Source organism: Gloeophyllum trabeum, assembly GCF_000344685.1.
Source record: "Gloeophyllum trabeum ATCC 11539 unplaced genomic scaffold GLOTRscaffold_00012, whole genome shotgun sequence".
Classification (NCBI taxonomy): Eukaryota; Fungi; Basidiomycota; class Agaricomycetes; order Gloeophyllales; family Gloeophyllaceae; genus Gloeophyllum; species Gloeophyllum trabeum.
In genome coordinates, this window is record NW_006920421.1 from 1,466,755 (window position 1) to 1,488,544 (window position 21,790).

Here is a 21,790-nt window from a genome sequence, read left to right on the forward strand (position 1 = left end):
TGGCGGGACTGTTGTTCTGAGGATTGGTGTTCTGGCTGTACATGTCACCATGCTCTTCCATTCGGCGCCCCCCTCCGGAAGATAATGGCCAGCACAATACTTGAAATCCTCAGATTTAATGAACTCTAGATACTCCAATAATTGTCGGAAGGTCTATGTTGCTCTTGGGCGACTAATAGTATTATTAAATTATCTGGGTACTCTGTGAGATGCCCAAGGCTTCGAAGGCTTCCCGCGCTCGTCAAGCGAGTGCCGCACAAGCCAGGAAGGTTCTGCAAGGACATAAAGAAAATATACAGCCTACCATCCAGTCCGGATCTGGCCAGTCAAAGTGGACCATGAATGCATGCTGGAGGACCTGCGGCGCCGAAAAGAGGCGGAGAAGCAGCGGAAGCTCGCTGAGAAAGCTGAGAAGTTGGCGGGGATTGTATTGTTGCTGCGGGAAGAGGACATAAACAAGCTCACAGTTTCACACATTGAAGATCAGCTCGAAGTTCACCGACAACTTGATGGTAATCAAGATATGCCCAAGAAGTCGCACCTGAAGAACAAAGCAGAGAAAGTCGCAGCGTTGAGGCACGTGGTTAGGCACTACTTAGCAAAATACCCCGAGTCCGAGGGCAAGTGGCTGGAGGACATGGGGATTGGCATCGAGACAGACGAGAATTCTGACGCCGACATGTATGGCACAGACGGTTCTGACGACGAGGACGAGGGTGATGAGTATAATGCATGGTTATATAGAAATAACTTTATTACATTACTGGAGGTGATAGGGGCGGAAATGGTCTTGGAGAATCAATTATTGATATGCTATCTACGTTTCTTAGCCAAATTTGATCAAAATAAGGCATTATTTGCTACAGTATGCCATATATAGGCTCAATGTTGCCAAAACAGTGCAATCTCAGCTCAAATATTTATTGAGGCAAATTGTGGCTGCACAAGTGAGTGATTGAGTGCCGGGAGAAGCCGGGGATATACCACAATGGTATCTGACCTTGGATATCGAGCCTCAATTCTACCGGGACTGAAGTATCCGGCCTCTTGGGCGCTTCGCCACATTTTACCGCAACCGTATCTAACATACGGCCTCCAGACCTCACTTTTTTACGGAATTGGTATCTAACCTCCATCGGTATTTTCAGGGGTCCTTGTAGGCGCTGCCCGTCCCCAGTTACAGTATTCCACACTCCAGTCATAACCACGTGACTAGACGCGTCCGCGTCTCATCGCGCGACGCGTCAGATATAAGTCGGATGTAGCGTCATGACATTGATTATTCAACAGCACCTCTGAACGTTTACTCACTACACTCGCACTGAGAACAATAGAGCTATAGCGCCGAGATGTATGGCGAAAAGCCTGGAGCAGCCAACCCTCGTTACATCCATTGGATATGGCGAATCTTCTGAGAGTTGAAGTAGCTGATTGCAGCATAGTGTACACATTGTATCGTATATGGTGCCAATAAATGGCTTCGAGAGCGCAACAATAGATCCAAAAAGCACAAAGGGGCCTACTCCCGTGCGCGTCTAACGCTTAAAGTTCATCGTGGCTGCTTTCCGTCGTCTCCTGAGGCCTCAGGACGATCTTCTCGCCGCTCACCTTGCCGCTTCTGTGCAGCTCAAAAGCTTCCTTCCAAGAGGCCAAACCACCAGGCAGAACATGTGGCCTGTTAGGCTTGATGACTCCTCGCTCGAGGTACCCTTCCATGGCCGCCCAAAATCCTATACTGCTCGGCAAGCATTGCAATATATCACTACACGCACGAGAATCGCTGCAAGCCACACTCACTTAAACTCCGGGTACATGTGCGATGCGCCGTGGCAACCTCGCAACCGTACTCGCTTCTTCATTGCTGAGATCATAATGCTCTGCTCTGCGGGGAGAGTGAGGATCACACTTCCTCCGGGCGATACGATATCCACGGCGTTCTTCTGCGTGTTGGGGAGTGCGATTGCATCCATCAAGTACCTCACCTCTCCTCCCGCGGCCTCCAGGACGTCGTCGACGAGGGTGCTTGACTTGCGGTCAATGACAGTGCTCGCGCCTATGGATTTCAGGTACGTCTCGTGGGACGCTGATGCTGTAGTGATCACTTTGAATCCGGAAAGCGCCGCCAGTTGGATGGCTGTTTCATAGAACGGGGTGAGCCTTGTTGAGCATTACATGGATGGTTATTGCTCACTGTAGCTCCCGACGGACGAGCTGCCGCCGAGGACGACCATCACCTGACCTCTATACTTGCCTTCTCCTCCCGGCTTCCAGGGAGAAGTCAGGCCAAGGGAGAGGTCGTAAAGTCCGGCAGCAGCTGTGACAATGCCGACCGGGATTGTCGATGCCGAGTCATAGTCCAACGACGGTGGTATCTGAATAGGGTCGACCTATCGCGTTGAGCTCGCAACTAAGTCGTAGGTTCAACAAACCTTGGAGGCCAGGTCAGCATCGGTAAGACAGAACTGCTGGAAGGTCGCTTTGTCTCCATTGCTATAATCGCCTTGGCAGTTATACTGTCCTTGGAACAGAATTCTGTCGCCGATACGAAAGTTGCTGACGTTTCCCCCGACTTTGGTCACTTCCCCAGCAGCGTCCGTACCAAGTACGGTTGGCAGGACGGTGACGAACATGCCATAGTCAAATATCTGGAGTCAGGGGCTTGAGTAAGATACAACATCGCAAGGACGTGAAGCGCTTACCTTGTAGTCGACAGGGTTTACCGCCGTAGCATGGATCTTCACTTGCACCTGGTCAGGCGCTGGCTCGGGAATATGTCTCTTCCTAATGGACTGCTTCTGATGCGGATACCTGGCTGAGTGCACCCACCTCAGTACACAGTCGCCAGGTGCCATTAGCACTTACATTCGTACACAAGCGCTAGTTGTGACATGCTATGCGTATGCCTGGCAGACACGAGTGATAAGGACTGTGTCGTAGCTAATAGGACGAGGTAAGGCGCAAAGCGCATGGATAAAGCACGTCGATATATCCGGCTTCCCACTTCTAAAAGCATGATCTCCGAGGGATACTAGTATGGCTGCATGGCACTGACCAAGCATTGGCAAGTCGTGACATACTAGTACCTGGGGAATGGCCTAGCTTGGTAAGCTAAAGAGCCCGCGCCTGCGAGGAAGCGTGCGACGGATCCTCAGCTCGAAGAGCCTCAGAGGTTCGACCTCCGCCTCGACGGAGGTATGTCATGAGCTGTTCGGCCAGATACCATCATATCCGAACGCCTCTTGACGGTCGGTATCATCACGACAGCAGCTAGGACGGATATAGACTGGACCTCGCATCATGCATCAGGCTTCAGGGTCGATGCTCGCAGCAAACAACATTCCTTCAGGCAAGTCACGGTATCAAGAAACTCGTGTTTTTCCCCTTGACACTTACGGTAGCAGAAGTGTACCCATAATCCTTTTGGGAAATGCAACGATGCCCTTATCCGGTATGTGATCCAAGGACCAGGCATGATCGACTATTCCGAGTCGTCATGCTCGTTTTCCTGCGGGCGTTGTGCAGGCTGCATGCCGCCGTAGAAAAGCCACAGCACAATAGAGTGTATCTGCTGTGGTAATTACCACAGGATTTCGGGAAATTGCATAAGCGAGTTTATGCGTCACTTTCGGAATTTTCAGGATGGAGTCTCGGTGACATAGAAGGTCCTCTACAGTAGCGTGGTCTGCCAGTCGACACCCTTCGGCCGTGCTCCAAGCATGGCGTTTTTCTACCCTGTTTGGTGTCTTCTCTGTCACTGGCATCCGGACTTCATTGCAGGATTTCTGTCAATCTCTGTTGTTTTGTCGTTAGCTGGTGTACATGTATCATCGATCGAGCTGTTTCTCCAGTGGCGGTGCAACTGTGTATGACAAGAAACTCTTTGCGTTGCCCTTCGAGTCACCCTCAGTCGTCCTTCCATAGTGGTGTTCTATTGGATGGCTGCTCATCAGCATGATGGCCGTAATGCCTGCCTTCGTATGTCTGGACCGCGAAAACGCGTACACGGTACTCTACCCTGAGCGAGCAATATTGCTATCTTCGTACGCGTCCCATTTCCACAGACTGCGAATGATCAATGGCGCAATCTGGTCCCGAGCAAGACGGATTGAATCTGTATGCCAGTGGCTGGATGAAGTGAGCAGTCACATCCAGAATGGATGCACTGCGCTCGCTGGTACGTAACCGTGTTCCGTGTACTTCCTATCGTTGCGTTACATTCGTCCGAGAATACCCTCCCTGCTTATGAAAAGGGCAAAGCCTAGATGTCAGACAGCTGTGAGTAATTAGCAGCACTGCCTTCCCAGACTTGCCGTATTTTCGCCCTCGGTCTTTGCTACTTTTCCCGTTACCTCTCATGTCCTCTGAGCCTGAGTCTGCTGCCAACATGACCTCCAGCCCCGCACTTGACCAAAAGGGTGCACAAGAGTCGGGGAATCAGCTCGACGCTCTCAGCAAGAGGGAAAACAGTCCGGCTGAGCCACCCAAGGACGAGCTCGCGGGCGGTAACAGTCTTCCTAGCGGATGGCCATTGTTCATGATGGCGCTGGCCCTCTCGCTCGCCACCTACATCGTTGCGCTAGACCAGACGATCATATCACCTGCCACAGCTACAATGTGTGTGGATGCCCTAGGTTTTATCGTGCCGACTAATTCCTCTGTTATAGCACGGATGACTTCCACGCTTTGCAAGATGTCGGCTGGTATGCTAGCGCTTACCTGCTGACTTCCACTGCTCTGCAGCCCTTGTTCGGTCGCCTATACGGTTTCTTCAGTCTCAAACTGGTGTTCATTGCATCAACGGCTGTCTTCGAGATAGGATCTCTCATATGCGCCCTGGCCCGCAATTCCCCTACGTTCATAGTTGGACGTGCTATTGCGGGGATTGGCGTTGCCGGGGTCTATATCGGAGTGCTGGTGATCGTCAGTGTGATGATGCCTCTGGATCGCAAGTCACTCGCAGGTGGTCTCATAGGCGCCATCTATGGCATAGGCGCCATTACGGGTCCTCTGATCGGCGGTGCCCTAACAGCGAAAGTCACATGGGTTAGTGGATTTTTGCGCCGCCAAAACAGTGCTATGATGGGCTGACATACTGCTGTTCAAAGCGGTGGTGTTTCTGGTTGAATCTGCCCATTGGTGGAGTCACTCTGGGAATCATCTTCCTATTCCTGCATGAACCCCATCGACCTCAAACAGAAAGCATACCCCGTCGGCTCATGTCTATCGACTGGTAGGATTTAATTGCGTCATGTTCCGGCTCTTGTTGCATTGAAGTCTAGGCTAGGTATCACTCTGCTGCATGGCTCAGTGATCTCCCTCTTGATCGCACTCCAAAATGGAGGTGTTCGAGATGCCTGGGGAGCCGGGGTGACGATCGCTGAGCTCGTAGTCTTTGGCGTTCTTCTGCTTGGTTTCGTGGCGCTCCAAGTCTTCCTTGGAGAGCGCGCGGCCATCCCGGTTCGTCTCCTCAAGAACCGGACAATACTGGCCGCGACCACGCATAACTTCGCCATTGGCGCCACTTATTTCTCTCTGGCGTACTTCTTGCCCATCTATTTCCAGGCTATACTCGGGACTTCAGCACTTGGAGCTGGTATCCATACATTGCCCCTCATTGTTGCGGTCATCATTGCGACCATCGCTGCCAATGGAGCAGTGACGTTCGTCGGTTATGTCCCGCCATTCATGATCTTCGGGTCTACTCTGGCTTCTATCGGCACTGGTCTGCTCCACTTGCTTAGCCCGACTACTAGCACTGGCAAATGGATCGGTTACCAGATCATAACTGGAGTAGGGGTAGGAACTACTTACCAACTTGCCTATCTAGCATCCCAGACTGTCTTATCTGCAGCGGATGTTGAAGTCGGTACTGCCATCGTGAGTCATTCACCGGTGTCACCGTTCTATCGCAATTGTAATGACGTATCTCCAGGTCATCTTTTCACAGACGCTGGGCGGATGTTTCTTTGTGTCTATCTCCCAGTCCATTTACCAAAACAGATTTTTGAAGTATCTCGCTGCTGTCCCTGGCGTCGACATTCCTGCCGTGATCGCTGGGGGGATGACCACTTTCCGCGCGGTAAAGTCCAGCTACTTATTTAGCACATCATCCATCCTCTTATGTGGCGTAATTAGACCGTGCCGGAAAATCTGCTGCCTCAAGTTATCGTTGCGTCCAACCTTGCCCTGCGAGACGCTCTGGCTCCCTCAATTGCTCTCGCCTGCCTAGCCTTCGTAGCGGCTCTCTTCATCGAGTGGAAGTCTACCAAGGGTCAGAAAGGAGTTGTTGCGACTGCAGCTTAGGCAGCACAGGTGTTTCGGACTACCCTATGCTTTCCACATTTTCATTCTGCAAAGTACGCTATAGGCATCTTGTGCTAGATTCGCATAGTACACACGACACTCTTTTCGCAATGCATGCATGTTTAGAACGCCTCGAGGTTTATCCTGGCTTATTTGGTTGTCTCCGATTTACTTAGTACTATATTCTACCGCTTCCTGAGGAAATGATACCAAGTCAAGGGGCTACTGTAACGATCTGAAGGGCGGCCACACAGCGTTACACCCTTCGTTGCTAACGTCAATAGCATAGAAGGCCATGGGGACTGTGACATGCATGCCTGTACGCCACAGCTGACCGCGGGAGGCCTGCTCCAAAGGGAGTTACCCGCGATACAGGGCAGGTTTACCAGCACAACAAAGGGTCCGTTATGCCACCATAGAGCACGTTAGAGTACTTGCAATGGCGGCCTCAGGCTACTGCGGGGATTATTCTCCGGACACACATTACACGTGCCTATGAATCGATCAGCTCGGACTCGTAGTCGAGTAGATGTGCCAGAACTCCATGCAATAGCGATTCACTAGTACAGCGGCCAAACATTCAGATACAGGACAGTGTCTCTAATTCGAATACGGCTTTCACAATTCTCCGGTTGTAAGGCCAGAAGCGGCGCTAGATCGGCCTAATGCCTACCACCATGCTCACATCCATCCACATGCCCTCATTCCTGAGAAATTCTTCATGAGCCTCCTGTTTCGCGTCATACTCTTCAGCGGTCCCGAAGCCAGATGCGACCCATTGCTTTTTCAGTGCAGGCGAGACGCCCCCGTACAGACGTATGCTGCTTTCGACCTGATACTCAGGCATGCTGAGAGACAAGCACGCAGCTCCATAGGGGACTCGAACACGCATAGCTTGGATATTCGTTAATCCGGCTTCCCTCATAAAGGTCGGAATGAGATCAGCACAGCTGTATATCGAATAGAAGTCAGATTTCAGCACGTCGTACATAGCGAAGTCATGCCTACTTATGAACAAGGCCAGCTCTCTGCCACCATTCACGCGTAAGCTCGTTCTTCCATTTCAGATGTTCAGACTCCTCGGGGTCACCACTGCCTCGGACCAGCTCTAAGTTGAGCTCGGTGATGTTGAGTACTCCTCCGGGCTCTGCCACAGGACTGTCAGTATTGAAAAAAACCATCAAAGGCATACGGGCATAAAAATTACGGCCGATGGCACTCACTCAAAGTCTCGGCGACGTTGGCTATTGCAGAGACCCAGTGGTCCCGACGGATACCGGCTGTCAGTAATCTCTGGTGCACCAGATCGTACTTGTCATGTCGCTCTGGCGCAAATGGTTGTACAATATCTTGCACGAATATTTCGTCCGCGCTTGAATGAGATTTGTCGTATTGCTCCAGCGTCAGATCACAAGCGTCGAAGGTGGCATCGGGGCGGGCTGCAGCGCGTGCGTCCCGTAGCCAGGCACCGGTCCCTGTGCAGCAATCTAGAATCGAGCGACATTCATGGAGCTGAATGGAGGGGTGAACTAGGAGACCACCAAACGAGCTCCGGTAATGATCGTTCTGAGCTTGAAGTCGCTCTGCCTCGGTTGGGTTGCGAGGAAGAACATAGACATCCCTGTTAAGAACCATGACAGTTTGGTGGATGATATCTGGTACTTTTCCGTTCTAAATGGCTGTGATTATAAGTGTTCTTTGCAGTGAGATACGCCACGAGCCGACCTCATCCAAGTCCGAGGCAACTCGCTGGCTCCGGACCGACCGATTGTTCTGATGAACAAAACGGCTACCAAGGAAATGACACCCCGATATTGGAGCACTTTGACGGCTGCATGTAAACCAAGAGTCATTCTGCGTTGAACATCTCCGTATACGTAGGTGGCAGCCTGAACTCGCCACGCGGAAATTCCCGGAATACCAATCATACATTGTGCTCATCCGCCGCTCATTTCGCTCAGGCTCCGACCAGGGCCGACACGAAGAAGCTACTGCTAATTGTATCTGATCCAACTGTTCCCGCTTACTTATCTCGTGGCCTGCCCGGGGTTAGCAACAGACCGCTTTGAACATCATTCGACCTTTGCAGCGCGGTGATAGGACGAACTAGCGATAGCAGGGCATCAACCTGAATACGACATCGTTCTCGGGACAGGACAGCCGTGCGCTTGTCGATGAGCCGGCGAGTAATTAAATGACATACCGTCGGGAAAGCCTGGCAAGGTCTTCACGCATTCGCAGTATGCAGTACGTGCATGTTGCTGCTAAAATGTGAACGCGATAATGCGCCATCGCTGTCCTCGAAAGCGAGAACACTTCAGAAACGCGGGAAATATACCTCTAATGGACACTTGTTATAGGATACAACCACATCCGAGCCACTTGCACCACCGCAGCTCTACAAGGCGTCACTGGCAATGTCTGGCATGAGATAGCGCTTCTGTTCGTTTCGACTTTCGGTCTGCCGTAGGCTTTCTGTGCGTGAGAAAGGTAAGAGCGTATGGAAGGATACAAGGCCGACTGTTCTTCAATGGGTGTGGGAGTTGTGGAGACCGGGCCCAAGAGTTCTGGAGTCTCTCGTATTTTCGAACCTCACGCAGGAGATGCTGAGAATCTCGCATTCATCTACCGTTATAGGACCCTGAGTCAGATAAACAGATGTTTCGTTGTGCCGTGGACGCCATTCGGATCTCTGAGTCGTAGATGATAGGTGAGCTTTGATTGCATCTCAACCTGGATACAGCCTAGACATCTACGAACACCTAACTAACTCCGGGAGTTCGGAGGAACATCGACGAAATATGATCGGTGGCGTAAGTTCTAGTCTACCTCCGAGAACAGGTCGGAAAATGCGGTTTGAAATTACAGATGCGCAGAGTAACTGTTGTATCTGCACGAAATAGCAAGGACAGGGACTTCTCATGAAATTACTGGCGTATCAAGCACCGGGACGCTCAGACAATCCCAGAAATACGACCCCCACCGACGCTACTTTGCCACTCTCGGAGAGCATCTGAAGAACGACCTTCCAGCAAAAGCACTACTTGATCGCTCTTGCTACACTTAAACTCTTGCAGTGGAGTACGATGGCGTTGGTGGGCCCCGTCATACCTCCCGACCTTTTCAAGCTCTTGGTTTGCTCAATTGTTGTACGTCCATCATCTATTAGCAGGCGATAGATTTCTAACAATGTGAATCCCTAGATATCTCAATACGTATTCCGTCGCTACGAACCCACGTTATACTCAGCGTGGTTGACCTTTCTCTCCGGACAAGTGGTTTTGCACGTCATATACTATGTCAGGCATTCGACGGCGATGCCACTATTGACGTGGATTGCGGTCAACGCGGTTTACGCACTTGGGCTCACGTCAGCGATTCTGCTCTACAGAATATCCCCGTTACATCCTCTTTCCTCTTATCCTGGACCGCTCGTACGTCGTTTGAGCAAGATGTGCGCCCTACCCTCGGCATGGATTGGTACTACACACGAGGATTTATTGAAGTACCATCGCATGTACGGACGCTATGTCCGAATCGGTTTGTACCCCCACGTTTTACTCCAATTCATCCTGACAGTCCCAACAGGGCCCAATGAGCTATCTATTACCGACGCGGCCGCTGTTCCTATTATCTATGGACACCATGGCTGGAAAAAGGGTGAATCGTACGCCATATTCTCTCGTGTCAAAGGAGGCGTAGATAGTGTCCAAGATACCAGAGACGAGTGAGTCCATTGTCACAACACGCTTTTCGTATCACCTGAGCACTCCCCAGGGCGGAACACGCTCGCCGACGGAAGACCTGGGACAAGGCTCTTACAACTACGGCACTTGCATCGTACCAGGAGCGCGTTAGGGCCCGAGCGCGCCAATTGTGCGAATTAATTGCATCTGCTCGTGGAGAGGCGGTCGATCTCAGTTTATATGCCAAATACTTTACATGGGACGTCATCTTCGACTTAGGCTTTGGCGGACACGGCTTCAATATGCTCGAGAAAGGCCATGAAGAACTCCCGTTCATCAAGAGCCTTGCTGCGTATATCCGCCTGATCAAGACAGCGGGCAATGTACCAGAACTGGCAGGTCTTCTCAAAGCCCTTCCCGGTGATGCAGACGTAGAAATGTTTATCAAACGTGTCGCTGGTATATTTTATTCGAAATTGGAAGAAGGTGTTTCTTCTGCCGATCTATTTAGCCATATAGTGCGTATTCCGTAGCTCAGTGCAGCGCGTGCGTTTCACATATTCTCGCTCAGATTTCGCCGATCCAACCATCTAACTCTGCTTCGGAAAACGAACGGCTTGTGGCAGAAGCACTATCTGATTGTATCCTGTTCGTCGGTGCAGGTAGCGACACAACAAGTTCAGCCGTTGCGAACACCTTGTTCCTGCTCGTCTCTGAAAACAAAGGTGAAAACGCAATCTACAAACGACTTCAGCGAGAGCTGGACAATGCTTTTGAAGACGGTGACGAACTGGATTCTACGGTGCTGATTCAAAAAGTACCGCTTTTGGCTGCAGTCATCAATGAGTCCATGCGGTGCGTAAATCCTATGGTACCTCCGTGGAGGGTTGTGAACATTGGCGACGGCATTGCAGCCTTCTACCACCTGTGTCCACTGGTCCGTTTCAAAGGCTCTCGCCTGCTGGAGGGGCGATAGTCGCCGGCCATTTCATTCCTGAGAACACTAAGGTCATCATTCCCCCTTATGCCATCCATCACGATCCCGAATATTTCCCAAGACCGGACTCCTTCCAACCTGACCGCTGGATGCCAGACGCTCCCGAGGAAATTAGGATACGTGACCCTAATGCTTACAGTGAGTGTCTTCTCCGCATGCATCAAGATTATGATTCTAAACCCCTGCACGCTAGTGACTTTCAGCTTTGGCATGTTTCTGCTGCTCCTCTCATGGTGCTCTAAATGCTAACGTTGACACAGGACCTTACAATTGCGTCGGGAAGCAACTGGCTCTCATGGAACTTCACCTAGCCGTAGCGGCTTTGGTGCATCGATTCGACGCAAAATTTGCGGAGGGTTTTGATCCTGATGCTTTTCTGAATGGAGAGCGGGATGCAGTCACTCGACAGCTCACTGTCCCGCTGAAAATGCGATTCTCGCTCCGGGGACTAGATAACTAGTGTGGCTTCCCACACCGAGAGGATAGGGTATCTTAATTTGTAGGGTTCTCAACAACCGGGTACTTAGTAGCCTTGTGGTGATATCAATCCAATTGACGTTGTGGTATCGTTTGCTCCTGATTTCGGGACAAATCCGGTGTTGATCATCGAACATTGCAAAAAAATGTCCGGGAATAAAATATGCACACCGTGTTCTGACAGGCAAATTCTGTCATTACAATGAGTTCTCCGGGAAACCCGCTGATAACGCACTACACTAAGTCTCATTTGATTAAGCTTGTCCTCCGGAAATTTTCCTGAAATGCGGGCAAGGTAGAGTGGGGTCCGGAAGCTGGAGGATCAGATATATGGTAGCCACAAACCACTCGCTTAACTAACTCGGGACGTTCCAGCTTCTTTTGGCACTTCACCAAGACCGTTCCGACATTGTCCGACAGCCACCTTCACTGGAAACGGTCTTCCGGCAGCACTTCAAGAACTTCGAATGAGTACAGTGTTTACTAAACGGGTCTCGACCCTGCTATCTGACCTCCATGTTTATTGTGCTGCCCTAAGACCGCCATCGTTGGGCAGCTGATGGAGAAACTGACAGCCCTTGGACGATAACCTAAGATGACCGATACCGGGCCGTGGGTTCGGTGGAGTCTGCGATCCCCAGTGGTCTCAGGCTGCAGCCTGAACATCACCGATGCTACTGGAGCGCCGGAGATCGATGCAGGCAAAGATGCAATCACTGTTTCCTCTGGTGTGTTACCTCCAAGGCTTGACACCGCGACAATTCAGACATTCACGTAAGCACGACAGTATCGATCTAGCACCTAACTCTGCCGTTATATCGGAGTCGGAGAACGGTCTAGTACCGCCGCACGATATCGCCACCCGGAGTCTCGCGCAACTGTCACATCGTTTTCTGCACCTGCATGCAAAATGAAGCCAACACAGTGCGTCGAATTTCGGACATGGCAAGTCACGCTGGTAGCGATTGTCGCTGAAGTGCCAGAGTGTTCTTATTATCAGCTCTTCCGATCCTTCTCTCTGTCCTAGAGACCACCGTTGCTCGCGGATTCCGAGTTGTATCTGCGAAGCCTGCACTGTGGCGCGTAGTACCAGTGATGGTACCGGTGTCAAGAGATATGCCACCCGATTAGCCTCGCGCGCTTAAGATCCTCCGGCTTTTGCGGATACCCTTATAGCATATCGTACTTTTGTGCGATCGAAAGGTCAGAGTAAGAGCAGTTCCTCTAGAAGTTTCGTCCCTAAGACCTCGATCAGATTCAAACATTTCCAATAATGGGATCGTGCTGCCAGTGGATAGTCGTCTCACGGTGGTTCCTCGGCGGTGGGATAGTGCTCCCTTCAGCAACTGATTGAAACGGTTATCAACCATATTGTGATGGTAAGTCACAGAGTTCAAATCTCCAAATGACCTATACCTGTCAGACACCGTATGGATGGTTGCGCTCAAGTGGGTTATCGCAGAGTTGTGCATCTGTCTGTCTATGCAAATAGTGAAATTGCATATAAGAAGCATCATCGACCCTCGAACACAATCGAGCCACTACTAAACAAATAGCCTCCCCTACCCCCAATATTCGACTTGTTCACTTGCACGTACTGACTTGCCGTGATGGTCCTCTATAAAGGGCCTGCCTATCGATCACAGGCAGAGGATACAGAAACCGCCAGCAAAGACATCTACGTGCTGCCTCGCGATGCAGGCGAGTCAGAGCGGCTGCAGGCTCAGCACGACCATCTCAGGCGATCGCTCGGTGGGCTCCTCGTTCATCCCTCGATTGACCTCAACAATGCCCGCATCATATTGGATTGCTGCACGGGCACTGGAGCATGGTTGAAGGATGCGCGCCTCTCTGCACGTCCGGACACTATCCTGGAGGCCTGTGATATTACTTTGGAACAGTATCACCGCGGTACCGCGAAGGCCGACGATGTCTTCGTACAGAACATCCTCCACCGGTTCCCCGGAGAGAAACGGGGTAGGTATGACCTCATACACCAGAGGTATCTGACCGGAGGCATATCGCGCGAAGAATGGCCTAAAGCCATCTCCAACGTAGTGGAGGCTTTGAGTAAGCTTATCCCGTCTGCATGTTCGCTACCAAGTAACTGGCTAACTCGTCACCTAGGACCAGGAGGCTGCTTCAATATCACGGAACCGAATTTACAGACCTCACCTCCAAGCTCCGCTGATCCCGAAGCCATTGCAAACTGGAAAGTCCAATTGAAGAGGATTTCATGGGAAAGGAATAACCTCATTCAACAGTCAGTACAGTATTTTCTACGTACCCTTACGCAGCGTACTAATCGACACCGTCTGTCAACACAGATGCGCAAATGAGATCCCGGCTCTGATGCGAGACGCCGGCTTAATCAACGTACAGACCATCCGCCTGCGCGTTCCCTACGGCGCCACTTGTCGAGCTCTCGGGATGACAGAGAACCAGGTGGAAAGCAGTATTCGTCTCCACATGTCCCCATCTTTCGACGAGGTGCTGAAGAAACTCTGGATTGCATCCGGGAAGGGGACGGCTGAAGAATTTGATCAGAATCAAGTCATCTACGAGGAATTCCTCCGGGAAAAGGGGATCTGGATGGACGTGAGCTTTGTCGTCGGTATGAAACCGTTCTGAAACGCGCGACTCTGATCAGTACATACCTATTCATGTCTGCTGCAATTCACTGCCAGAGGTCGTTCCGTAGAATGAGCATTGTAGTTTCCATAGACCGAAGAAGGATCGCATCCGATGTACCACCATGGCCATCCCAGTATGATTATTTTAACACAAAGGTTGACCGATGCTATGACATTGTGGCTTCAATTCACCGACTGGCATCACCACGGCCTCTAGATGCTCTTACGCTGGCGTCTGGCTGGGGTGGATGATCGTGTATCGCCACAGCGTCCGTAAAAGCATATGCGTATGATTGATATTATTCGAGACGTTAACCCATCTGACGAAGGGTTCCGATCAGAAAAAGTATTTCACTACCTTCATCCAGGATCATTGCGTAATATATGTGATTGACATATGTTGGATCACGGGCCACTGTGGCTTGACTGTGGCCAATGCATGACTGGTGGCGTCATCGCGGGCAGGCATCGACACGAAATACACGAAGGAAGAACGACGGTTTTTGTACAAAAAGGCATCAGAGTGAAGTCGATCACATCGTACCCACCATTGACACGTACGACCCTGGGGTTCGCGACTATAACGTGAGTCGAGTCGAATCGCATGCCCAGAAACCGGTCGACCACTAGTACTCAGACTGCGCTACCCAGATCCTCAGGCCTCAGTACACAAGCATCACCGAAAATGCCCCCGAAGCTCAAAAATCCGCCTGCCTCGGCGTTCTCTGAACCCTCTGAGCCGTCCGTGCACAAACCTGAGGAAAACCCGAAAGAACAGTTGACGAAGCCGCAAGAAGAGAATCCGCAGGTGATCGCGCAGAAGCCCGGTGACTCTGAGAATAAAGGAACGAGAGCGGAGCCGCCGCAGAAGTCGAAGCTCTGACAGGTGAGGGGCATCCGGATTGCCTCCAACAGAGGATAACGATATCAAGCAAGGTACCGGTGATGACCCGCTGAACCATTTCATGCAGTAAGAAATACAGAAAAAGATCACAGTAAACGTCAACTAGCGGACTGGTAATCAGTCTATGCAGTGGCAGGCTTGGACTTTTTCTAGTGACCGACATGTAAAGATCAGACGCACGTACCAATCCAAGAAACACTCACATAAGAAACTTCATCCAGATCGTACTTGATTCCCAGCTCTTGCAGCTTCCGCTTCTTCGCATCCTGGCGACTAAGCAGTCTCCGTTCCGCCTTCTCTTGCTCTTCCGGAGTCCGAGGCTGTACACCATCCCTATCAATACGTCTTCGCCCTTATGTCCACGCGCGGGAGAACTCACCTTGTTATGCTGGACCCGCGCGATGCGATCACGGGGTACCACCCGCCACTTCCGGTTAGCGCCCACCCACAGTTCTGGGTGGACCTCCTCCTTAGGGATCACTCTGCATTGTAGGATGTGGCCGAGCAAGAGGTAGTTATTCATCGTATCTGCGACGATCTTCGCGACTTCTGATGATGCGAATTCGACAAAGGCATAGTGCTTTGAGCGTCCGGTCTGCGAACAAATCGTCCTTGTGAGTTCAGGCGAGACAGAAGTGGATTATATGCGCACCTTCTTGTTACGGGATAGCCTCAACCGAGTGACAGCCCCAAATTGAGAGAAGTAACCTCGCATCTGGTCCTCGTAGAACCCGTGCGGTAGACGCCCGATGTAGATGACCCCCCGATCTTCTGTCTACAAAATCACAGTCAGGATCATATAAGATATTTAATTCAAGGAGAGTAGAAAGTACTGGGTGACGCTTGGCTTTGTCCAGTCTGCGCTTCACGGTCGCGTCGTCCTTCGCAATGGTAGGTAGCTTGGCGAGTTCTACAGGGTCTGCGTCCGGCGTGAAGTCTTCGTCGTCTGAAGAATCTTCGGAGTCGGAGAATCCGTGCAGGTGGACAGACTCGTCCTCTGACGCGGCCGCGCCATCCTCTGCCGTCTGTTCGTCCTCGGCAGCGGATGAGGGTGCTGCAGGAACCGGCAGGGGAGTGGACTTGGGTTTCTTGGAGGAGGGGGCGGGGGCGGGGGCGGGGGCGGGGGCGGGGGGAGCGCTCTGGGAAAGGAGGGAACCTGTGGGTTTCTTCTTCCCGTCTGACCTGCTCTTTGCCTTCTTCGGAGAGGGTTCTTCGGTCTTGCCGCCATCTTGGACGTCTCTATCCTCCTCCTTGTTTTTCTCAGCCTTGCTCTTCTTCTTATTGGGCTGCTTGACCTCTTCGGCAGGGGGAGTTGCCTGCTGCGCCGGCTCATCCTGGAGAACCCGCTCCTCGCTCGTGTCAGCATCGGCAGCCTTCCCTTTCTGCTTCCTCTTCCTCTTCTTATCCACCCCTTTCTGCTCAACAGAATCCCGTGCCGCAACACTCTTCACCGCCGCACTCACGTCCTGATCACCTTTCGCTTTTTTGCTTGCCTCCTTCATGTCCTGCCTCTCCTCCACTATCTCTCCCTTAGCTTTCTTCAGAGATTTTTCCTCTTTTTCCTTCTTCCTCTCCTTCTGTCGCTCCTTGGTAGCCATTTTTTCGACAGCAGGAGTAGGGGCAGGCGAGGCCTCCTTTGCAGCCTTGACCTTCATAGACGGGGTGCCGAGGACAGCATCCTTAGCAGAAACAGATGCGCTAGAGCGAGTCTTCTTGTCAGCCTTCGAAGGCTTCTTCGTTTGAGTATCCTTAGCCATAGCGTCTGTCCCAGCAGTCCCAGCGGTGAGCTCGGAGTCGAAGCTAGGAAATTTCGAGCCTGTGTTTGATCGAGAGCAGCACGTGGCCACCACGCGACGCGGGATCGACGATTGGCTAGGACAACCAGTCTGCTCAAGTGCGTTCGACTGCCCAGCGCCAGGAGCATCTCCTGTAACGTCTCTGGCACGACTTTGTATAGAGCTCAGAAGCGCAGGTGGAACGAGCGCGCCATGATTCCCCGGTATGCCAACCCGTACAATACACACCAGTCGACCGTCCACGTCTCCCGTGCGGAGCTAGCTCACTCTGACGACGAAGAAGTCGAGCCTACAAGCGGCGGAGAGCCCCACAAGAGAAAGTTGGAGGAGCTAGAAGCATTGCTAAAGTCATCGCTCGGGGAAGTGCAAGACATTGCCTCGGATTCGAAAAGGAGGAAACGTCGGAAGGTCGAAGCACCAGCCGACAGTGAGAGTGCTCAGGCTATCCGTGAGTCACTCGTACCAACGTTCATGTCGGACAACAGCGACCCTCTAAAGCAGCGTTTCGCCTCGTATCTCGCGTCTTGCCGCCTCGGCCGGTTATGCTTCAACCCCTGCGGCCTGACATCCCTCAGTAGGTACCCTCTTAAAACCTTGTATGCTTTTGTAAACGTTTCATACACAGTGCTGTTAAAGAAAGGCCATCCGAAGATGATCAACACGAAGCCGAACAGCGCAGGCAGCGCGCCCTAGTCGTCGCGGTCGACTTCGAACAGGTCGTCCGCGAGTCGACGATAGCATATAGCGTAAGAATATACGCTCCCGATGATGTCAGAAATTCCAACCATACTTTGACAGTCTACTGGTAATCGACCTGACAAAGTGATAGAAGTACAAGCGCGATTACCCTCTCCTGCGCCTCCAATCATGATCACGGAGAGACCAAGACCCTGCCCCTTACCACCGACGCTCAGCCATGCTACACGCTTCACAGCATCTTTACAGGTTGTGCAAGCTGAGCTGGGGCTACTGGCGAAAGCAGCACCGGTGGTCGAGATTGCCGCTCAATCCCACCCTCCAGGTCGCAAATCACGTCGCGCTAGGAGAAAGTGCGCACAACAGCCCAGACCACCTCCCTCGTTCTGGAGACCTAACATAGAGTGGGGAGGGAAGAGCCTTGGCTACGCGATGGGCTACGAGGGCAGCTTACCGATCCGAGAAGGCGAAGTACGACAATATGCTAGAGATACTATGCGCAAGGCTGTATACGCCGATTGGGCCGGGAAAGCTGGGTGACGCGTGTAAATAGGTTGGTCCTGTAACTTAGCTCGATGCATACGTTGGAGTCTAATTTTGTCTTTTAGCACCTTCTCTCTTGACCCCTGCACGTACTTTCCAAGTCATCGCATCCGTCGATCAATCCTGAGGAATACACCTCACCATTTTTCTTGTGTCATGAAGGCTTGTGTGTAATCGTGACTCCGCTCTCACTACAGCCGTGAATCCCAACCTGACCGACTATCCCAAGTCCAGCCCCCGGCCCCTACCCGTCCACCCTCGCTATTCCCCGAAGTGGCTACCTGCCTGACGCAAACCAACCCACATTGGTCTCGTACCACATGCCCATCCGGTGTACGCATCCGGATGCAGGGCAGCTGACGCAATAGCCGCAGTGCAACTACGAACGCCGCAACTGGGCGGGCGCAGAGTGGAATAGTCCATACGATCGGTGTGGCGGAGATCCTGGACAGAGCTCACAGGCTATCAGTCTCGTGAAGAAAAGGTCATGGAGTCTCTAGGATAGGTCCTTCCGTGCATCCATATCCCTGTACTCCTGGAGTCGTCGGTCGCAGTCTATCGCTTCGATCTAAATCTCAGGGTTCTCTTCTGCGGGCCAAAGGAAGTCATAACTAAGGCGATATCCTCTTAGGCGTAGATTTAGGTGGCTACATGCCAGTACCGAAGCAGGGCACTACTATGTCTGGCTTTATGCGACGCTCCCCCGTTCTTTCACGGACTTCTCCAGCATCTCTATGGCCTGTTTCCGGTCGTCCTCGATGGTGCTACGCCAGGACCAAGCCTGTACCTCCGCTGCAAGTTCTCCCAGGCGGTGTAACGCCTCTATATCGAGGTGCATGCTCCCATCAGCAGCCTTGCGCATGATATCCTCGTCCGTAAAGCCTGGCCAACTGAACTCGTACATGAGGCCGACATCTTTTGAGCTCTGGAGGACGCTTTGAGAAAAGGGCCGGCGAATACTGTCGTAAATCTTGAGAGCTTCAGGGAGCATCTCTCGGGTGCACCCAGGGTGCGTGAGCAAGGTGGCCAAGATGTATGCGTCCTATGCTGAGGTAAGATTGAACGCAGCCATGACATTGTTATTCTGCGTACCTCTATCGATTGTCCCGCACCACTGCCTTGGTGTGGGGGCATCGCATGGGCCTGCCGATTCAGCTGCCTTACTCCTGAGGATAACACTGAGCCATACTTACAGCGTCTCCGAGGATGGCCACTCTACCATACTCCGACAGGTAGGTTTCCAAGGGTCGCATCAATTCCATGGCCCATCTTGACGGACTCTCGACGCACTGTGGCATAACGTCAGATTTGGCAGCGCAAATCAATAACGAATAGAGGCGCACTTACAGCCAGCAAATCTTGTAGTGGCTGCTCGAACTCCTTGAACGATGACAGTAGTTCCGCTTTAGTGGCCGTCGCCACCGTGGGGCCGTTAAAGTCGGACCCCTCTAGTTCTGGCTTGGAGGAGAATGCTACGATGTTGATTATTTTGCCGTTTGCGACAGGGTATACAGTGATGTGCTACATGGTACGAGCATGAGTTAAGGACTTCATCGGGGGACAATCAGGATCTCACCTTGTTCTTGCCGCAATGCTTTGAGGGGCAGAGATCGTGTCAGTGTCAGGTTAAGAGAGTATAATCACTCACAAGGATTGCGCATTCCAGGGTCTCTGGTTTATAGCTAGGCGCTTTTTCCTTTACGATATCATAGGAAACTAGTGCTCGATAGGCGACAGTGCCCGTCCACATCGGCTTCATTTCCTTCGTGAGAAGGGCGGCCAGTTCGTGATGGCCTCTGGCGGCGGCGCTATCCACTTTCTTCTTCCATACGGCTGCCCTCACAGCGGACTTTATACCATCAGCGCCGAACGCAACATCGCAAGTGGCAGTAGAGCCGTCTGTGAAATATAGGACGATCGGATCATCCTTGTTTGAAGGTTCGTCGAGAGAGGCAAGGCGCTTTGAAAGATGGGTTTTGACCGAGGGAGGTACGTTCTTCAGGATAGCTTGCTGGAAATGCGCCCGATGAAATAGAAGCGATACACCTAATGGAAGGAAGCGGCGAACATGTCATTCAGCGGTTCGAGGTATCAAGTATATATATCCAGGTGAGACGTTTACCTCGTCCGTATGCAACGTGATAGTTGACCCCTTCAGCCTGGTCTGATTTGCGTAACAAGAAGTGATGCATCTCTGCACACGCATGATCAGTACCCATTACGGATACTGGCAAGAATCGGGATTTCGCACTGGTCTCATCCACCCTTCCTTCAAGGGCACTCTCAGGGATATGAGTGAGGGCCGCTAGGTCTCGATGCAGTCCCAGTGCGTTTAATATCTTCCAAACGCGGGAATACATGCCAATACCGGCACCAATCTCAGAGAACTGGTGAGCAGCTTCATAGACGTGAATTTCGATATTGGGAGACTTCGCGAGAGCATACGCGAGGGTAAGCCCGGCTATTCCTCCACCTCTGATAAGTTCATAAGCAAGGTGCGGTGGTCAGCAAATTAAAATGGGACCGTTGCAATGGGAGACTTACATGATTGCCACTCGAAATTTAGCTTCCATGCTGTATGAAGTGAACTGTCTCGACGGTGTGAGTTAAGTACGAATGAGCTGGAGTGCTCAGCCGGGCACAATTTATAACGAGGCGAGACATCTCGGCAGGCATACGTGTATGGCCGTTCGCTGCGCGTGGACTCCGAGTGGGACATATGCAAGGTTGTGCTTAGATGACAAACTCCAGTTCCCCGCAGCAAGCAATGTTGCTTCGAGCACCTCTGAGTACCCTTCGAATGGGTGGTCGGTCTGTGCAACTGCTGCGGAGACGCCCAAGACAGCACGAAAGCGTCCAGTATTGTGGTAGATGATGGACATTGCATCATACAGAAGCCGCCGCTACGGCAGACGTCGATATCGATTTCAGGCATAGTAATAGTATGCTGGGTATTCAAGCACGTCGGTATTCATCTCGAATACAATTGACAGCTGGGTTGTGGCTTGAATGCAGCCATCCGTATAGGGAACTGAGTATGATGACCTACGAGGAATATGTACAGAGAGGTGTCCTGTATTTGGATACGGAAGCGTGCAGTAGAGCGTCCCGATTTCAGGTGACCACGACCACCGGATCCGACAGGGATCGGAGCCGCGCGCTGCAAGCAAACGCTCATCATGATCATACTTAGGACCTCCGATAATACGGATAGAAGGGATTTCCGGATCTTCGATTTCGATATCCGGAAGAAATGGGACCATCTTGTCCGATTTGGCCCCCAGACTCCGGAATTTTAGCACTTTCGTGCGGAAAGTGACCTCGGCCAACGCCGCACAGTGGGAGAGTTGATCCCTTCCCCCCCAGTGGAGAGGAATGCAGCGGTCAGGGCCGGGAGGGCAACATGGTCGGGCCCCTCGATGTCCGGCAAGGCCGCCGGCCCCTTCGCCAGCCTCCAGAAAATGTCCGGACTTTACCTCCGGCGGCGTCGAAAATTTGGCCTATAATGTCCGGAATTTTCACGGCCTTCCCCTGCGCGGAGCCCATTTTTGTCCGGCTGGGACAACCTCTTCTATCCGTATTATCGGGGATCCTATGATCATACGTAGATTGTCTAATACTTACAACAAGCCTCAAACAAATGTCCATGCGCAGTGCGCAGCTCGTTGGCTCGTTCTTCTTCGATGTCTGGATCAAAGGTCTTTTTTCGCTTTGGCCATAAAATCGACCAGTACACGCTGGCTGCGGTGGTCGAT

General features: G+C 51.9%; 9 protein-coding genes across 9 annotated transcripts; 5 read left to right on the forward strand and 4 right to left on the reverse strand.

Annotated features, from left to right (window-relative positions):
* Positions 1-346: 346 nt before the first annotated feature.
* GLOTRDRAFT_95669 (uncharacterized protein) lies at positions 347-773 on the forward strand (the record flags this gene model as incomplete). The annotated part of the gene is made up of 2 exons (XM_007870902.1): positions 347-716; positions 745-773. 2 exons carry the CDS (start codon positions 347-349, stop codon positions 771-773), a joined length of 399 nt encoding a protein of 132 aa, XP_007869093.1.
* Positions 774-1,569: 796 nt separating this feature from the next.
* Positions 1,570-2,771, reverse strand: GLOTRDRAFT_19364 (GroES-like protein; the record flags this gene model as incomplete). Its single annotated transcript, XM_007870466.1, has 5 exons — positions 1,570-1,738; positions 1,804-2,134; positions 2,192-2,372; positions 2,430-2,645; positions 2,700-2,771. Coding segments are annotated over 5 exons (969 nt in total), but the record flags the coding sequence as incomplete, so codon positions are not given.
* A 1,613-nt stretch (positions 2,772-4,384) lies between these two features.
* GLOTRDRAFT_46364 (MFS general substrate transporter) lies at positions 4,385-6,303 on the forward strand (the record flags this gene model as incomplete). Its single annotated transcript, XM_007870475.1, has 6 exons — positions 4,385-4,614; positions 4,665-5,043; positions 5,106-5,230; positions 5,280-5,877; positions 5,933-6,079; positions 6,136-6,303. 6 exons carry the CDS (start codon positions 4,385-4,387, stop codon positions 6,301-6,303), a joined length of 1,647 nt encoding a protein of 548 aa, XP_007868666.1.
* Positions 6,304-6,955: 652 nt separating this feature from the next.
* Positions 6,956-7,938, reverse strand: GLOTRDRAFT_95672 (uncharacterized protein; the record flags this gene model as incomplete). The annotated part of the gene is made up of 3 exons (XM_007870903.1): positions 6,956-7,253; positions 7,312-7,450; positions 7,527-7,938. 3 exons carry the CDS (start codon positions 7,936-7,938, stop codon positions 6,956-6,958), a joined length of 849 nt encoding a protein of 282 aa, XP_007869094.1.
* Positions 7,939-9,389: 1,451 nt separating this feature from the next.
* On the forward strand, positions 9,390-11,446 carry GLOTRDRAFT_132088 (cytochrome P450; the record flags this gene model as incomplete). The annotated part of the gene is made up of 7 exons (XM_007870904.1): positions 9,390-9,452; positions 9,507-9,843; positions 9,892-10,030; positions 10,081-10,507; positions 10,561-10,844; positions 10,904-11,124; positions 11,247-11,446. The coding sequence occupies 7 exons, from the start codon at positions 9,390-9,392 to the stop codon at positions 11,444-11,446; spliced, it is 1,671 nt and encodes a 556-aa protein (XP_007869095.1).
* A 1,627-nt stretch (positions 11,447-13,073) lies between these two features.
* On the forward strand, positions 13,074-14,979 carry GLOTRDRAFT_132089 (uncharacterized protein; the record flags this gene model as incomplete). Its single annotated transcript, XM_007870905.1, has 4 exons — positions 13,074-13,533; positions 13,591-13,726; positions 13,791-14,077; positions 14,756-14,979. 4 exons carry the CDS (start codon positions 13,074-13,076, stop codon positions 14,977-14,979), a joined length of 1,107 nt encoding a protein of 368 aa, XP_007869096.1.
* Positions 14,969-16,790, reverse strand: GLOTRDRAFT_140451 (uncharacterized protein). Its single transcript, XM_007870906.1, has 6 exons — positions 15,834-16,790; positions 15,653-15,775; positions 15,380-15,595; positions 15,204-15,320; positions 15,033-15,149; positions 14,969-14,982 (listed from the first exon to the last, which is right to left on the reverse strand). Exons 1-5 carry the CDS (start codon positions 16,755-16,757, stop codon positions 15,123-15,125), a joined length of 1,407 nt encoding a protein of 468 aa, XP_007869097.1. The 5' UTR covers positions 16,758-16,790; the 3' UTR covers positions 14,969-14,982; positions 15,033-15,122.
* Positions 16,791-16,915: 125 nt separating this feature from the next.
* On the forward strand, positions 16,916-18,285 carry GLOTRDRAFT_140452 (uncharacterized protein). Its single transcript, XM_007870907.1, has 6 exons — positions 16,916-17,244; positions 17,298-17,370; positions 17,422-17,542; positions 17,595-18,045; positions 18,101-18,203; positions 18,265-18,285. The coding sequence occupies exons 1-4, from the start codon at positions 16,989-16,991 to the stop codon at positions 18,030-18,032; spliced, it is 888 nt and encodes a 295-aa protein (XP_007869098.1). The 5' UTR covers positions 16,916-16,988; the 3' UTR covers positions 18,033-18,045; positions 18,101-18,203; positions 18,265-18,285.
* Positions 18,286-18,723: 438 nt separating this feature from the next.
* Positions 18,724-20,608, reverse strand: GLOTRDRAFT_140453 (FAD/NAD P-binding domain-containing protein; the record flags this gene model as incomplete). Its single annotated transcript, XM_007870908.1, has 9 exons — positions 18,724-19,077; positions 19,128-19,178; positions 19,229-19,324; positions 19,383-19,556; positions 19,612-19,629; positions 19,684-20,081; positions 20,158-20,229; positions 20,287-20,510; positions 20,580-20,608. The coding sequence occupies 9 exons, from the start codon at positions 20,606-20,608 to the stop codon at positions 18,724-18,726; spliced, it is 1,416 nt and encodes a 471-aa protein (XP_007869099.1).
* Between the last annotated feature and the right edge of the window lie 1,182 nt (positions 20,609-21,790).

Coding starts and splice junctions, on each gene's coding strand:
- GLOTRDRAFT_140452 (XM_007870907.1), top strand. CDS start 16,989: ATGATTCCCCGGTATGCCAACCCGTACAATACACACCAGTCGACCGTC. Junction 17,245..17,297: donor TGAGAGTGCTCAGGCTATCC/GTGAGTCACTCG, acceptor CCTCTAAAGCAG/CGTTTCGCCTCGTATCTCGC. Junction 17,371..17,421: donor CTGCGGCCTGACATCCCTCA/GTAGGTACCCTC, acceptor TTTCATACACAG/TGCTGTTAAAGAAAGGCCAT.
- GLOTRDRAFT_140451 (XM_007870906.1), bottom strand. CDS start 16,757: ATGGCTAAGGATACTCAAACGAAGAAGCCTTCGAAGGCTGACAAGAAG. Junction 15,776..15,833: donor ACAAAGCCAAGCGTCACCCA/GTACTTTCTACT, acceptor GTGATTTTGTAG/ACAGAAGATCGGGGGGTCAT. Junction 15,150..15,203: donor ATCTGGATGAAGTTTCTTAT/GTGAGTGTTTCT, acceptor GTCGGTCACTAG/AAAAAGTCCAAGCCTGCCAC.